This window comes from Bufo gargarizans, chromosome 5 (genome assembly GCF_014858855.1).
Source record: "Bufo gargarizans isolate SCDJY-AF-19 chromosome 5, ASM1485885v1, whole genome shotgun sequence".
Taxonomy (NCBI): domain Eukaryota; kingdom Metazoa; phylum Chordata; class Amphibia; order Anura; family Bufonidae; genus Bufo; species Bufo gargarizans.
In genome coordinates this window covers 487,916,645-487,933,383 of record NC_058084.1, presented here as the reverse complement: position 1 = coordinate 487,933,383, position 16,739 = coordinate 487,916,645, and the positions used below count along the sequence as shown (strand labels likewise).

The 16,739-nt window shown below is 47.5% G+C and overlaps 1 protein-coding gene across 2 annotated transcripts in view; it reads right to left on the bottom strand.

Annotated features, from left to right (window-relative positions):
- Window positions 1-247: 247 nt before the first annotated feature.
- Window positions 248-16,739, bottom strand: part of LOC122937814 (oocyte zinc finger protein XlCOF7.1-like) — a 151,784-nt gene continuing 135,292 nt past the window's right edge. For both annotated transcript variants that reach the window (XM_044292912.1, XM_044292911.1), the window contains exon 7: window positions 248-1,575. In XM_044292912.1, coding sequence (XP_044148847.1) covers window positions 800-1,575 — 776 coding nt within the window. In that variant the 3' untranslated portion in view covers window positions 248-799. The remainder of the gene's footprint in view (window positions 1,576-16,739) is intronic.

Below are 16,739 nucleotides of genomic sequence, written 5' to 3'. Positions count from 1 at the left end.
CTCCCATCAGCCCTTGCTATTGTCTGACCCCACCTTTCCTTGTACAATAGTAATCTATGTATTGTATGTAAATGAGGCTTTTGGAGGTTTGAAACCAGGTGCGCATGCCTAGTAAAGTCAGTTGACTCCCAAACTGTGTGTCGTCCAGTTACTGGGGAAATTGTCTCTTGGATATTGACCTGCTTCTTCAGCTACAAGGGGATTTAAGTGAAGATATTAAGGGTATACCTTGAAGCTCCGCAACATGTGACTTTTTGATGTTTGTTTATTCAGTTTTCAATCACTTTATCTTTAAAGGCAGAAGTCCGTTAAATACCCAAAACCTGCCGTACATGTATGGCAAGTGTTATGAAGGGGTTAAAACTGCTTCTCCCCTACGTGCATTCTCTGATGTTTAACACAATCCGATTGGTAGGTAAAACATTTCCCACAGTCCGTACATAATTATGGCCTCTCCCCTGTATGATGGCTTTCATGGTGAAGATTGGGTTTCAGAGCCCACCATTTCCCACATTCTGGACAGGAATACGGCTTCTCCCCTGTGTGTATTCTTGATCTCTCTCAAAACTTAATTTATAAGTAAAATATTTCCCTGCATGAAAGTGGCTTTTCCTGTGGGAATTTTTTAATGCTCAACAATATATTTTTGAGTTAAACATTCTTAACACGACTACAGATTTTTTTCCCATGTGACATCTTTAATGTTGAAGATCAGATTTTCTAACGAAATATCAGTCACATCCTTAACATGAATACGGCTTCTTTGTGCAAATTTGCTGATGTCTCTCAAGACTTGATTTCATGGTAAAATATTTTTCATATTCTGAACATTAATACGGCTTCTCTTTGTGTGAACTTTCTGATGTTTCAGAAGATTTGATTTGTTATTAAAACATTTTCCACATTCTGAACATGAATATGGCTTTTCCTTTGTGTGAACTTTCTGATGGCTACAAAGATTTGATTTGTGATTAAAACATTTCCCACAGTCTGAACATGAATATGGCTTCTCCCCTGTGTGAATTCTCTGATGGACAACAAGAGAACATTTCTGAGTAAAACATTTCCCACATTCTGAACATGAATACGGCTTCTCTCCCGTGTGAACTCTCTGATGGCTCTCAAGTTCAGTTTTGAGAGTAAAACATTTCCCACACTCTGAACAAGAACACGTCTCTCCCGTGTGAACTCGCTGATGCCTCTTAACTTCTGATTTGTAAGTAAAACCTTTCCCACAGTCTGAACATAGATACGGCTTTTCCCCTGTGTGAATTCTCTGATGGTTTATAAAATGTGATTTCTGAGTAAAACATTTCCCACATTCTGAACATGAATACGGCTTCTCTCCAGTGTGAACTCTCTGATGCCTCTCAAGTTCTGATTTGTGAGTAAAACATTTCCCACATTCTGAACATGGATATGACTTCTTCCCTTTCTGAGCTCTTTGGGCTCCCTCACTCTTTTTGTGGCTTGCATTCTGGTTAACAGTCTGATACGTATCTGATGTGACACCCGGATCATCTGCATTATAATCTGTAGATATAAATTGTCCCTCCAAGCTCCCAGTACAGTCACCTGACAAGAACAAAATTAAGCAAAATTAATTTTAATAATATAATTTTTTAAATAAGGCCTCATGCACACGACAGTACTTTTTCACGGTCCGCAAAAACAGGGTCCGTAGGTCCGTGATCAGTGGGTCTTCCTTGATTTTTGGAGGATCCACGGACATGAAAAAAAAGTCGTTTTGGTGTCCGCCTGGCCGTGCGGAGCCAAACGGATCCGTCCTGAATTACAATGCAAGTCAATGGGGACGGATCCGTTTGACGTTGACACAATATGGTGCAATTGCAAACGGATCCGTCCCCCATTGACTTTTAATGTAAAGTCAGGAGTCCCTTTTATACCATCGGATCAGAGTTTTCTCCAATCCGATGGTATATTTTAACTTGAAGCGTCCCCATCACCATGGGAACGCCTCTATGTTAGAATATACAGTCGGATATGAGCTAGATCGTGAAACTCAGATCCGACAGTATATTCTAACACAGAGGCGTTCCCATGGTGATAGGGACACTTCAGGTTAGAATATACAAAAAAACTGTGTACATGACTGCTGCCTGGCAGCACCCGATCTCTTACAGGGGGCTGTGATCCGCACAATTAACCCCTCAGGTGCCGCACCTGAGGAGTTAATTGTGCGGATCTCAGCCCCCTGATCGGGTGCTGCCAAGCAGCAGGGGCCAGACCCCCTTCTCTCCCCAGTATTAAATTCATTGGTGGCCAGTGCGGCCCCCCCCCCCCTCCCTCCCCTAAAGTTAACTCGTTGGTGGCCAGTGGGCCCTCTCCCCTCCCTCCCCCTACTAATTAAAATCTCCCCCCCTATCATTGGTGGCAGTGGAGAGTACCGATCGGAGTCCCAGTTTAATTGCTGGGGCTCCGATCGGTAACCATGGCAACCGGGACGCTACTGCAGTCCCGGTTGCCATGGTTACTTAGTAATTTGTAGAAGCATTATACTTACCTGCGAGCTGCGATGCTCCTGTGTCCGGACACGGAGCATCGCAGCTCGCTAGGTAAGTGACAGATCATTAGGCAATGCACCGCACAGACCCGTATGATGCTTCTACAAATTGCTAACATGGCAACCGGGACTGCAGTAGCGTCCCGGTTGCCATAGGTTACCGATCGGAGCCCCAGCGATTAAACTGGGACTCCGATCGGTACTCTTCACTGCCACGAATGATAGGGGGGGAGATTTTAATTAGGAGGGGGAGGGAGGGGAGAGGGCCCACTGGCCACCAACGAGTTAACTACAGGGGAGGGAGGGGGGGCTGGCTACCAACGAGTTAACTACAGGGGAGGGGGGGGGGGGCCGCACTGGCCACCAATGTGTTAACTACAGGGGGGGGGGGTCTGCCCCCTGCTGCCTGGAAGCACCTGCCAGGCAGCAGGGGCAGTCATGTACACAGTTTTTCAGTATATTCTAACCTGAAGCGTCCCCATCACCATGGGAACGCCTCTGTGTTAGAATATACTGTCGGATCTGAGTGAAAACTCAGCTCTGAAAAAGCTTTTATGCAGATGGATCTTCGGATCCGTCTGTATGAAAGTAACCTACGGCCACGGATGCCAATCTTGTGTGCATCCGTGTCCTTACACGGACCCATTGACTTGAATGGGTCTGTGAACCGTTGTCCGTCAAAAAAATAGCACAGGTCTTATTTTTTTGACGGACAGGATACACGGATCACGGTCTCGGCTGCAAAACGGTGCATTTTCCGATTTTTCCACGGACCCATTGAAAGCCGAACCCCACAGTGTGCACCAGGGCTGCGAGGGAGACAAGGCCGATAAGACTGACTGCCTCTACCCTCCCCTGCCTCCGGACCAAGACTGGCTGGTTTTCCTATGCACAACTGGAAAGAAACCTGCCAGTGAACGCCGGGAGGAGGCGGACGGTGGAGGTTGTGAGCCTCATCGGACTCATCTCCCTCCCAGCGCTGACATGTGCTGTGGGGTTTGGACTATCAGTCATCTAAAAGTACTGACTGCCAGCACAGAAGTGATAGGTTCCCTCTAAAGAGCATCTGTCAGCAGGATCAACCCTATTAAACCAGGCTTACTGCTTGTTACAGTTAATCAAACTGGGTGAAACGACCCCTCCGTTCTTTAACAAGAGCTCGAAAACTGCATGTGAGGATCAGGAATTATAAGTAAATAATTGTGGCAGAGTCACTAACAAGGGGGCACTGGGAGATCTGTAAAGGGGCAAGCAATAGAATAGTCACCGGTGCCCTCCACAAAACCGTCCCCGCTTCCCCGATGCATTCTATATGCTACATGTCAGACCCCGACTATGCCCCCGCTAATGTGCTCCCTAAGGAGTCAGCAAGGGGACCATTAGAGGATGGGTGGGGGGTGCTGGAGTCTTAAGTAGGAGCAGAATGGTAGTCGGAAATTGTGGCAGATTGTCACGGACAGCTGGGAAGCCGAGCAGAGTGGGGGGCGATTGCTTACTTATCCGGAATCTCTTAGTATATAGGACCGGCCAGAGGCAACCAGTATTTAGGGTTGGTGACCTGCTTTTATTAGACTGTGGAAATGCTGTTAGACTCTGCCCTGAAAGTCCAGTCCTGCTGAATGGGTTCACAAAGGGAAGAACAGGAGACAACTCCAGCCTTCTGATCAGCGCTGTGGGATATCAGGTGGTCAAACAACTGAAGGGGTTGTTCAGTTAGTGACCTTTTCTACAGACCCCACATCGAGGTCAGACCCACATATAAGACTTACTTTTTCCCCCAAAAGTGTGTGTGTGTGTGTGTGGGGGGGGGGGGGATGTCAGTGCATCTTATAAAGCGAATACTAGTGAGTGCTTCCATTATTCAGTTTTACCGTGTAGGGAACGCAGTAAAAATAAAACCCGACTTCCGGTTCCGGCGCGCACATGGACGGCTGCTAATCAGGAGAGCTCCGCTCGGCCGGCCCGAAAACCGTGCAAATACCGCCTACAGGGGTGAAGATTTGTCCCCACATACCTCCCAGGAACATAAGGGGGCCACTCATGGAAAAATTCCTGGTCAAAGGCGGCTCGCAAAAAGAGGTGCATACCACTCACCCGGCAGGAGACGCTCAGAAGGCGAGGGGCAAGATGGCGCCGGAGACTGAGAAAGGCCGCAGGTTCACCCGCTCGGCTTCTCAGTCGACGCAACGAAGTACGGAGGCTTCCGGCTCGGAAGGAGAAGAGGAGGAATGTGGTCACCTCCCGAACGGAGGGATGTTGGCCTCGTGTAAAACCATGGCCATAGAAGTGGCAAAGCTGCTAGCTCCGGACATAAAAGCCTCTTTGGAGGCCACAGTGGCCACGGCCCTGCAGCAACTGCATACTGAAGTGGCGCAGCATACCTCGCAAATAACGGAGGTGCAGCAAAAGGTGGCGCTGGTGGAGGAGGAGCTAGAAAGGGCTCAAAATAGCATCAGTGATCTCCGGCGTGATAACCGATTCCTGAGGGAGAAAATGGATGATCTGGAAAATCGCTCCAGGAGGAGCAACCTGAGGATCGTTGGCCTGCCGGAGTCAATCCCGCCGAATCAACTGGCGGATATTTGTGAGGTGGAGATACCGCAAGCTTTGGGGCTGCGTGGAGCGTGCATTGTTGAAAGAGCGCATCGCTTGGGTCCGCCTGTATCGTTAGGAGCGCGCAAAGACAATCTTAGGCCCAGAGCGGCGATAGCGAAGTACCTAAATTACGCTGCTAAAGAGGCCATACTGGCGAAATTCAGGCGCAAGGATCATCCCTTAGTAATCCGAGGAAGCAAGATCTTGCTGTTTAGCGACTACTCCGCAGAAGTGGCGAAACGCAGGAGAGAATTCTCCCAAGTCTGTTCTGCGTTGGCGAGGAATAAAGTCAAGTTTGCGTTGATCTACCCTGCAGTTCTGAGGGTTTTCCATCAAGACGGATCGATTGACACTTACCACTCCGCAAGAGATGCGATGGAGGCATTGGAGCCGGATCTGACAAGTCCGGATAAGACTCCTCCAGGTTCCCAAAGGTCCAAAAGCCAGGCCAGGGGGAGAGGAACGAGACTGAGCCCAGGGGGACTGTCACCAAGAGCTCAGGGTTCGGGACGCCTGGAAGTTGATCCAGAACGAGAATAAGCGCCCTGATTTGAGGACTACTCACTTAACCTGATGCCTCCTTGTTGGGTCACGTGAGAAAAAAGTGGACCCAAGGTCCAGTAATACTGAGTTTATGTTAACTTGCTATGCTGTGTTTAAGTATATGGGCTGGTGAGCGGGAGCGGATAGGGAAGAGATAATGAGGCCGTTAAGAGTATGTAGTGACAACAACTACACTGCGCAATGTGCGAAAAAAGTGAAGTCAGGATGTTGGGGATTAATGTTGTGGGTTTGGTTGCGGAGGGAAGGGAGGGGGGGTGGGGGAGGTTCGCTAGTCTGGGTCAAATGGAGGCAATATTACCTAGGGGTCAGTATGTGAGTTACGGTGGCTTCTTGTTCCTTTTGGTTTTCTCCTGCAGAAATTGTCAGTGTAGGAATTAACCATGAGAGTAGTAACGTGGAATGTTAAAGGCCTTCGGTCCCCAGCTAAACGTATGGCAGTGTTGCGCCATCTCAAGAAACACAAAATAGACGTGGCATTTCTGCAGGAGACCCATCTGGAAGAAGTGGACTTTGTGAGGATGCAGAAGCTGTGGGTGGGCCAAGTGGTGGGTTCGCCTTCAATAGGCAAAAAAGCGGGAGTAATGATTTTGCTGCACAAGAGGTTGCGTTATAACATCTTAGAAATGTCATCTGATAGTCAAGGGAGATGGCTGCGTCTCAGTATGGACTCCCCAGTAGGTCAGGTAGTAATGTATAATGTTTATGCTCCTAATGATTCCCAGACGGGTTTTTACAATGCATTGGAGAGAGACATCATAAGGGAAGGTGCGACAATGTTACTGATGGGGGGTGATTTTAATCGTGTCCATAGTGAGCAGGAGGACAGGAAGAGGAAGGTCCCCGGGATTGCCATGAAGCGGAGTAGGAATCAGACGTTACTCCCTTTAATGCAATGCACAGGGTTGCAGGATGTATGGCGTTACCATCATCCTGAGGATCGGGAATTCACCCATTACTCCTATGCACAGGGGTCATGGTCCAGGATTGATTACTGGTTGACATCACCAGGCTTGTTGGCCAGGGTCCAGCTGATTGACATTCTCGATCTGGTGATCTCGGACCATGCCCCAGTGGTGATGGAGCTTTTGGACACTATTCCCAGGGGACAGGATTACATATGGAGGATGCCCCAAAACCTACCCAAAGATAAAGATTTTGTAGACAGACTAAGAGGTTGGTGGTGGGAGTATGCACAGCACAATGCGGACCACAGGACTAATCAGGGCCTTTTCTGGGACGCAGCGAAAGCAGTACTAAGAGGCAGAATAATGTCGTACACGGCGGGGAAGAGAAGAGAGGAAAGGAATAAGTTTGAGGAAGCTACGATGCAAGTTCGGAAAACGTACACTGAGTTCCTTCTAAACCCCTCTGACTCTAATAAGTTGCTTTGGGTGACAGCTAAGCATAACTTTGACTACTGTCAAGAAAGGAGGGAGAAGTGGGCCAGTGACTATCAGAGGGCTAAGTTCTTTCGCCAGGGTAATAAAGCGGGGCGGCTGCTGGCAAATTTAACACGCCCCTTTGCTACGCAGCCATTACTGCAGCCTCTCAAGGACGGGAGGGGGAAGTTGTGTACCCAGCCGAAAGAGATAGTAGACATTTTGGGTGACTTTTACCAGAAACTGTACCACAGTGACCCCTTTGAACCGAGGGATGCGAAGGGCTTACTGGACCAAGTTGATCTGCCACAGCTATCTAGGGACGCGGTAGAAAAGTTAAACGGGGAGATACGAGAGGAGGAGGTACAAGAGACCATAAAGTCCCTGTCAAATGGTAAGGCACCAGGCCCCGACGGGTTCCCCGCGGAATTGTACAAAGCAATGCACCAAGAATTAGTCCCTTCTTTGACCAGGTTGTTCAATAGCATTATGGAAGGGGGGAGCCTACCTGGCACTGGAAAGATGGCCTACATCATGGTCCTCCCGAAACCGGGGAAGGATTTGACGCAGCCAAGTGCGTATAGGCCTATATCCTTGATTAACCAGGACGTCAAGATCCTATCCAAAATCTTGGCTAATAGGCTGGCCACTTGTGTGCCCGATATCATTGGCTCCCACCAAGTAGGTTTCATGAAAGGCAGGTCAGCGGTGACCAATGTCCGTAAAGTCTTGGCCGCCCTGAGCTCAAATAAGGAAGGGAACAAGGGACCATGTCCAGCATTGCTTGCCATAGATGCCGAGAAGGCTTTTGACAGTGTTAGCTGGCAATGGCTGGACATGGTGCTGGATAGATTTAATATTACGGGTCGCTTCCGGAACTATCTTAAGGCACTTTATGAAAATCCCCAGGCAAGAGTGAATATACCAGGTTTCCTGTCCAAGTCCATTTCACTCAGCAAAGGTACGAGACAGGGATGCCCCCTATCCCCGTTGCTCTTTAATTTGGCCATGGAACCTATGGCTAGATGGCTATTGCAATCTGATGTCTTTGAGGGGATTAAAATAGGTAGCAGGGAGTTAAAGTTAAGCTGTTTTGCGGATGACATACTGTTATACTTGGGAGCCCCTGAAAGACAACTAGCTAAAATATTAGAAGCCTTGGCTGAATACGGTAAGGTGACGGGATTTAGGATCAATGTAGACAAGAGCCAGTTACTGTTTCTAGGACATGGACCTCGTGGTGGGAGCCAGTTGGACAATGGAGTGGAGATTAGGAAGGATTATCTGACGTACCTGGGCATTAAGATTGGGCGTACTCCGAGCTCTATATATTCGCTCAATTATCCCCCTCTCTTTTTGAAAATTGAAAAGGAGTTAGACAAATGGAGAGAGCTACCCTTATCCTTATGTGGGAGAGCGCATTTAATTAAAATGATGAGTTTTCCAAAACTACTCTACCCGCTTCAAACTATTCCGCTATTGCTAAAACATGTAGATGTCATAAGGATCCAGAGAGCTTTTAACCGCTTCCTGTGGAAAGCAAAAAGACCCCGTATTGCATATGCCAAACTGACAATGCTTAAGTACGAAGGGGGGCTACAACTCCCGAATGTGAGACACTATAACTTGGCGTCGTTATTTAGGCATATACGAGACTGGGTGTGGGGGACAAGTCACTACTCGGCGACTATGTTCGAGAGGGAACTGGCTGGCAGGGAGAATTTGGAGGCCCTGCTACATTCCAGACTAAGAGATATCCCAACAAACATCAGGCAGGAGGTATTACTAAAAGATACTTTAATGGCGTGGAAGGCGATTAGAAAGATATATGGGCTCCCCTATTATATTTCACCAAGGCTACCTTTGTGGTCGTTGCCAGCGTTTCCCCAAGGTAGGGAAAATAGGCTATTCCAGACATGGAGAAGCAAGAACATCAGGAGACTTAGTGACCTGTTGCAACATAACAGTTCTCAGTGGCTGTCCTGGGAGCAAGTGAAGGAGAAGTATGACCTTCCGGACACACAGTACCTACCCTACCAGCAGATTAAAAGCTATTGCAGAGCACAAGCGACTTCATTGGGCGACTCTGATAGGTTGGCATGGTTTGCGGCCCTACTGGGCGGAGATAGTTCCCCTATGTCTTTGTCAGACCTGCACCGCAGGCTCCATAATATTCAGACAATAAGACTAGTTAAACAGGCCTACACACCATGGGAAAGGGAACTCGCTGACCAAAACATTGGGAAAAAAATGAGAGAGGGGCTGGAATGTCTGAGGCGGGCGACATATAGCGAGCAATGGAGGGAGTCGCAACTGAGGCTAATGCACAGGGCAACCTATGCGTTCAATCTGTCCTACCAAGATGCGCCTACGCATTATTTGCGAGAATGCCCCAAGTGTGATCTCTCGAGGGCTGGGCTCCTGCATGCCATATGGGAGTGTCCAAAATTACAACCGCTGTGGCAGCAAGCAGTGGCGACGATTAAGGAGGTTTGGGGAGTGGTAGTGGGACTAACTCCCCAACAATGCATCTTTCACTATATACCGAGGAACCAAGATGAGGAAATGGGATCAGTGGTTATTGAGGCAGGGGTGCATCTTTTGCTGATGTCTGTGAAAAAGTCTTTATTAAGACATTGGTTGGAAAGGGAGGTTCCATCATGGGATGAAGTGCTCGGAACGATGAAAGATATCCTCTATTTAGAAAGATTAGAAGTGGAACAGGACAAAGAAGTGCTAGTGGGGAAGTTCATGAGAAAATGGAAAAGTTTTGTCGAGAAGTTCTTATCCCCCTGTGAAATCAATGAACTGATGGGCCCATTCAAGCTGACTAAATGGTACTTGGAAGCGCAACTTGCTAACAGATTGGGGAAACTGGAGGTATAAGGTGATGTGAGTGATCTCAAGGAGGGGAAGACGTAGCTCAAGAGGGTTACCTAATGACCAGACTAGGGTTTCAGGGGTGGGGGGATGGGGGAGGGGTGAAAAGTTTTATAAACTATAAGTGGGGGAGTCGTGCAGTGATGTATTTTTGTGTAATTCCTAGGTATTGCTTTATACCTTGTATGTTATCTGCTGGTGTACTCATTGTATGATTCCTGCTACTTTAATAAAGAGATGTTTAAAAAAAATAAAAATAAAACCCATTGCACTGTGGTGGGACTGCACTTTAAGTCATAATGACTCAGAGAAAGCCGGGAATAAAACAATGGAAATGAAAGACATATAAATTACCCGGGGCTGAAAGGGTTAAGAAAGTAGCGCTGTCCTATCTAGTTATTACTGGATCCTAAGTGACAATCACGGCCAAGTCAGTCTATAAGACGCAGTTTCTCTCCTTGTTATGTGAAGTGTTACCTGAATTCATCTCAAGGGGCTAAGGCAGATCAGGCCTTCCCACCGATGAAGAGATTGTTGGTCTCTCCCGCGTTCTGGTCTATGTTGACCACACCAAGCCTTTTACCCTGTATACTGAGGGAAGCTTGGAGGGGCTGCGGGCAATTCTGACCCAAATTCAAGATGGTGGGGGGCGAGTAATGGCCTATACTAGCAGAGCACCGAGAGGTGGAGGGAAGAACCCGGAGAGAACTATTAGGCCACAGCTGCTGGGGGTAGTGCAGGATTTTACTGAGAGGTTTAATGGCATCTTGTTGGCAGCAGAATTGTGTGTAGCGGACAGACAGACATCGCCTAGTGACTTGGGACACCGCCGTCTCGGGGTGGGGGGTGCAGAGCAGCAGTAAATGGCCAGGAGGACAAAGCTCAACTACAAGGTACGGTACTGACATAGCAGTGGGAATACTGCTGTTCTGCGACCCAGTAGAAACAGCCAGTGGTCCCAGTAATACAATGTGAGAAGAGATAACATTCCTCTTCCATGGCCGAGATCTATGACTAAGCCCCCATACTCTTACAGCCAACTGAACATTCCAATATAATGGTGAAGTAATCGGCTGGCGCTCTCTATCTGGCTCTGTATGGACCAATCACAGAACCATGTGGGTTAACCTACTGACACAGATACTTCCATAATCAGAACATTAGGACGATTGTGGACGTCCAGATGTATACTTACCTAGAAGTGGAATGCTATGCGCTTTATTTCATTTTAGTTTTAATGTTCATGTGCCATAAACCGCACAATAGTGAGAACCTCCGGCACCGTTAAAAGATTCCGCTTTATTATACTCACAGACGTAAAATGATTTTTCAGCATATCAACATAGCAATATTCTTTCCCGGGTTTCATATATAGCTTCATCAGGGGCGAGAATCTACCACGCCTAGGGTAGGCGGTTATTTAACCCCCTCCCCCCCACATGGCACAGCTGATGATTATATTGCTCATCCAATTGCCCAAGGGATTTCTCCAAAGTGCTCATATTCCAAATAAAATACATAAAAAAACAAATAAAAATACATTCCATTCATCTTTTTAAAATTTCACATACAAGAACCGCAATAGCTTTTCCATGCCGACTCTCCCCTTTGGGAATTATTTTCCAAACACGGCTAGGTCAACCAATGACTAACTTCAAAATGCTTCATTCATGAATTCACAAGTCCAGGTCCGTTCCCTCCCCCTGCTGGACAATTCACTGCTCCGGCGCACTACAATACCAATATCCCAAATATATTCAAACTAAGCAAGGGTTGAGATGGAATTCTATATTCATCCCTTTAGGTTGGAGGGCGCTTAGTTTATATATCCATTCGATCTCTCTTCTATTTATTTGCATAACTGGGTCCTCACCCCGCCAATGGGGTTTAACCAGTTCCACTCCCATGAATTTCAAACCCCTTGGGTTCTTCTCATGGTGCTCCTTAAAATGCATAGAGACACTATGGGTAGTTAGACCTTTTTTGATGTTACGGATGTGTTCCTGTATTCTAACTTCCAGTTTCCTGAGGGTTCTTCCTACATACTGGAGGCCACAAGGGCACTCCAGTACGTATATCACCCCCTCATTCTTACAGGACAGACCCCCCTTAACTTTAAACTCTTGTCCACTTACTATGGACTTTACTACCCCAACATGCTGCGTTCTCTCTCTCAAGATTCTATTTTTGCAGCCAATACAATAGTGTCTCTATGCATTTTAAGGAGCACCATGAGAAGAACCCAAGGGGTTTGAAATTCATGGGAGTGGAACTGGTTAAACCCCATTGGCGGGGTGAGGACCCAGTTATGCAAATAAATAGAAGAGAGATCGAATGGATATATAAACTAAGCACCCTCCAACCTAAAGGGATGAATATAGAATTCCATCTCAAGCCCTGATTACTTGTGAATTCATGAATGAAGCATTTTGAAGTTAGTCATTGGTTGACCTAGCCGTGTTTGGAAAATAATTCCCAAAGGCGAGAGTCAGCATGGAAAAGCTATTGCGGTTCTTGTATGTGAAATTTTAAAAATATGAATGGAATGTATTTTTATTTGTGTTTTATATATTTTATTTGGAATATGAGCACTTTGGAGAAATCCCTTGGGCAATTGGATGAGCAATATAAATCATCAGCTGTGCCATGTGGGGGGAAGGGGGTTAAATAACCGCCTACCCCAGGCGTGGTAGATTCTCGCCCCTGACGAAGCTATATATGAAACCCAGGAAAGAATATTGCTATGTTGATATGCTGAAAACATATGTTTAGTTTACCGGTAAACTGCTTTCCAGGAGTCCGGAATGACAGCACCCATGGAGGATGTCTTTATTGGCTTCTGTAGGGACAGGAAGAGAGACAGTTTAAAGGGCCCCTCCCCACCCCCTTTCTCCAGTGTTTATAACTTACTACACCGGATAGGCTGCCACATCTTTATTTTGAGAACAATGTTAATTCACACTGTATACAGTAGCAGTATAAATATACAAACCAATTAGAGTACCGGAAGGAACAAGTGGGGGGGTAGTATTGGGTGCTGTCATTCCGGACTCCTGGAAAGCAGTTTACCGATAAACTAAACATATGTTTCCAGGACGTCCTCCATGACAGCACCCATGGAGAACTAACAACTTAGGCTACTTTCACACTAGCGTTCGGGCGGATCCGTTCTGAACGGATCCGCTCATAATAATGCAGACGGAGGCTCCGTTCAGAACGGATCCGTCTGCATTATATTAGCAAAAAAAAGCTAAGTGTGAAAATAGCCTGGGACGGATCCGTCCAGACTTTCAATGTAAAGTCAATGGGGGACGGATCCGCTTGAAGATTGAGCCACATTGTGGCATCTTCAAACGGATCCGTCCCCATTGACTTACATTGAAAGTCTGGACGGATCCGCACGGATCCGCACGCCTCCGAACGGCCAGGCGGACACCCGAACGCTGCAAGCAGCGTTCAGCTGTCCGCCTGTCCGTGCGGAGGCGAGCGGAGCGGAGGCTGAACGCCGCCAGACTGATGCAGTCTGAGCGGATCCGCCTCCATTCAGACTGCATCAGGGCTGGACGGCTGCGTTCGGGTCCGCTCGTGAGCTCCTTCAAACGGAGCTCACGAACGGAAACCCGAACGCTAGTGTGAAAGTAGCCTTAGAACGCAATATTGGGGGGGGGGGATCACTGCCTGAAGGACTTTACGGCCAAAAGCTAAGTCCTGATTGGCCATTGAGTCCAGTCTGTAGTGTCTGGCAAAAGGTAGTGGAGGAAGACCAGGGTGCTGCCTTGCAGATCTGATCAATGGAAGCTCCGGCTTTCTCTGCCCAGGTTGTAGCCATGGCTCTGGTAGAATGAGCCCTCAAGGTTATGGGACAAGATAAATTCTGCAGTCTGTAACATTCCTTGATGGTCTCCTTGATCCAGCGGGCTAAAGAGGTCTTAGAGGCTTTGCACCCTCTGTTCCTGCCACCGAATTGGATGAAGAGGTTTGCTGACTTTCTCCAAGGTTTCGTCCGCTTGATGTAGGCGAGGACTGCTCTTCTCACATCTAGACCAGTGTTTCCCAACCAGTGAGCCTCCAGCTGTTGCAAAACTACAACTCCCAGCATGCCCGGACAGCCTTTGGCTGTCCGGGCATGCTGGGAGTTGTAGTTTTGCAACAGCTGGAGGCACACTGGTTGGGAAACACTGATCTAGACAGTGGAACCGCTCTTCCTGTGTGTTTTTGGGGGCGGTACAAAATGAAGGGAGAATTATCTCCTGTTCTCGGTGAAATACTGAGACAACCTTGGGAAAAAAGGAATGATCCAACTTAAGAACTATCCTATCGTCTAGGACCTTCAAAAATGTCTCCCTAACTGACAGGGCCTGAATCTCGCCTATCCTACGAGCAGTAGTGATGGCTAATAGAAATACCGTCTTGAAGGATAGAAGTTTGTCGGAAATATCCTCAATAGGTTCGAAGGGAGAATCACAAATGCTGTTTAGTACTATATTTAAGTCCCACGTGGGAACCGTTTGTCTTAGGGTCGGTCGCATTCTGGAGACTGCTCTGACAAATCTCTTGACCCACCTGTGTTCTGCTAATGGGAAGTCTAATCAGCTACTCAAGGCTGAGATCTGTACCTTGAGTGTGCTTGGTTTTAAACCCATATGAAACCCTCTCTGGAGGAAATCTAGTATGTTTCCTATGGACGGATTTCTAGACCCTGGATTTTTAACTAGCCAAGATGAGAATCTCTTCCATATTTTAAGATATATGGCCGAAGTCACAGGTTTACGGCCTTGTTGTAGCGTTGATATTACCTGATCGGAGAGACCCTTCTTCCTCAGGGTCTGCCTCTCAGGATCCAAGCAGTCAGTCTCAACTTGTTGAGATTGGGATGCTCCAGAGGCCCTTGCGTTAACAGGTCTCTCCTGTCTGGAAGGGGGTACGGGTCTTTAATTGACATTTCTTTCAAGATCGGGTACCAGGCTCTCTTGGGCCAGTCTGGCACAATAAGGATCAGAGTGGTAACACTGGTCCTCATCTTCTTTAGGACTGCCGGGAGTAAGGGCAAAGGAGGAAAGGCGTAAGCCAGCTTCATATCCCAACTCTGGGCTAAGGCGTCTACTGCCACTGGGTTTCCACTGGGGTTTAGCAAGTAAAAACAGTCCAGCTGAGAATTCTCCCTGGACGCGAAGAGATCTATCTCTGGTAGACCCCATAGCTGGCAGATCTGTCTGAAAACCTGTTTGTTCAGATTCCATTCTCCTGCATGGATCCTGTGACGGCTTAGGAAGTCGGCTCTTAAGTTCTGAGACCCCTTTAAATGGGTCGCTGAAATGGACAGGACTTCCCTCTCTGCCCATGTGAAGATCTGATCTGCTAGATCCTGAAGGAGTGGGCATCTGGTTCCGCCTTGTCTTTTTAGATAACATACCGTAGTTATATTGTCGGATAGGATCCTGACGTGCTGACCTTTGAGAAGATGTCTGGCTGCTCTCAGAGTCTTCAGCACTGCCTTCAGTTCTTGGTAATTTGAGGATTTTATTCTGTCCTGAAGCACCCAGGAACCCTGGAAGAGATGCTGGTCCACATGCCCCCCCCCCCCCCAGCCATTCCGACTTGCGTCTGTGGTAACTATTATGGCTGTAGTCATATTCCACCGAACCCCTTTTTCCAAATTCATTGGTTCCATCCACCAGGATAGGGATTTCACAACTTTGTCTGATAATTTTATCCTGGAGTTCAGAGAGCGGTGGTCTCTGTTCCAGGCTGTCAATACTGCCTCCTGGAGGGTCCTGGAGTGGAATTGGGCCCAAGGTATAATTGAGATACAGGAGGTCATCAGTCCCAGGATCTGCATGGCTTCTCTGATTGAGTGGGTTCTCTTCTTTTTGAACAACTCCATCTTTTGTCTTAAATTGATTTGTTTCCTCTCTGGTAGAAAGGAGTGTTGTATCTAGGATAGTGCCCAGGAATTCTTTCCTCGTATCTGGTATCAGATCCGATTTTGGATAGTTCACGATCCATCCTAAGTCCTTGAATAGGGCTAAAGTCTGATGGATGTCCCCCTCCAATTTTTGTACTGAATCTGCTATCAGTAAAAAATTGTCCAGGTAGGGCACGATTGTAATTGAATTCTGGCGAAGGTAGGCCATCATTTCTGATACTATCTTTGTGAAGAGACGGGGGGCGGATGAAATCCCGAACGGCAGGCACTGAAATTGGTAGTGAAGGATCTCCTCCTTGTACTTCACCGCAAATCTTAGATACTGTTGATGTTGGAGATGTATGGGGATGTGGTAGTACGCGTCTTTGAGGTCCAGTGTGCAAAGGTGAGCACCTGGTGGGATCAGAGGAGTAGATGATCTTATTGATTCCATCTTGAATCTGTAGTAGGTCACCCACTGGTTTAGGAATTTTAAATTGATAATCGTCCTCACCGACCCATCTTCACAAAGAATAGTCTCGAATAGTGACCTTTGAACTGCTAGGGAGGAGGAAACTGGGTGATAGCTCCTAGACCCAGAAGCTTTTGAATATGTGACCGCAGTTGTTGCTGAAGGAGAGGAGATTCGAAGTAAGTCACCTGGAAGGTTTGTGGAGGAGGAGTTCTGAAATCTATCCTGAAGCCGTCTCTGATGGAGTCCAGGATCCATTGATTGTGAGTGATTCTCTTCCATCTTTCCCAAAAGTGACGAAGTTTCCCTCCAACCGGTCTGGCGTCATGGTTTTCCTGTGTTGGTATTGGGGTTGAAGAGGAAACCCCTACCCCTACCCCCTTTGGGGTAGCTCCAACGGCCCGATTTACCTTTCCCTCT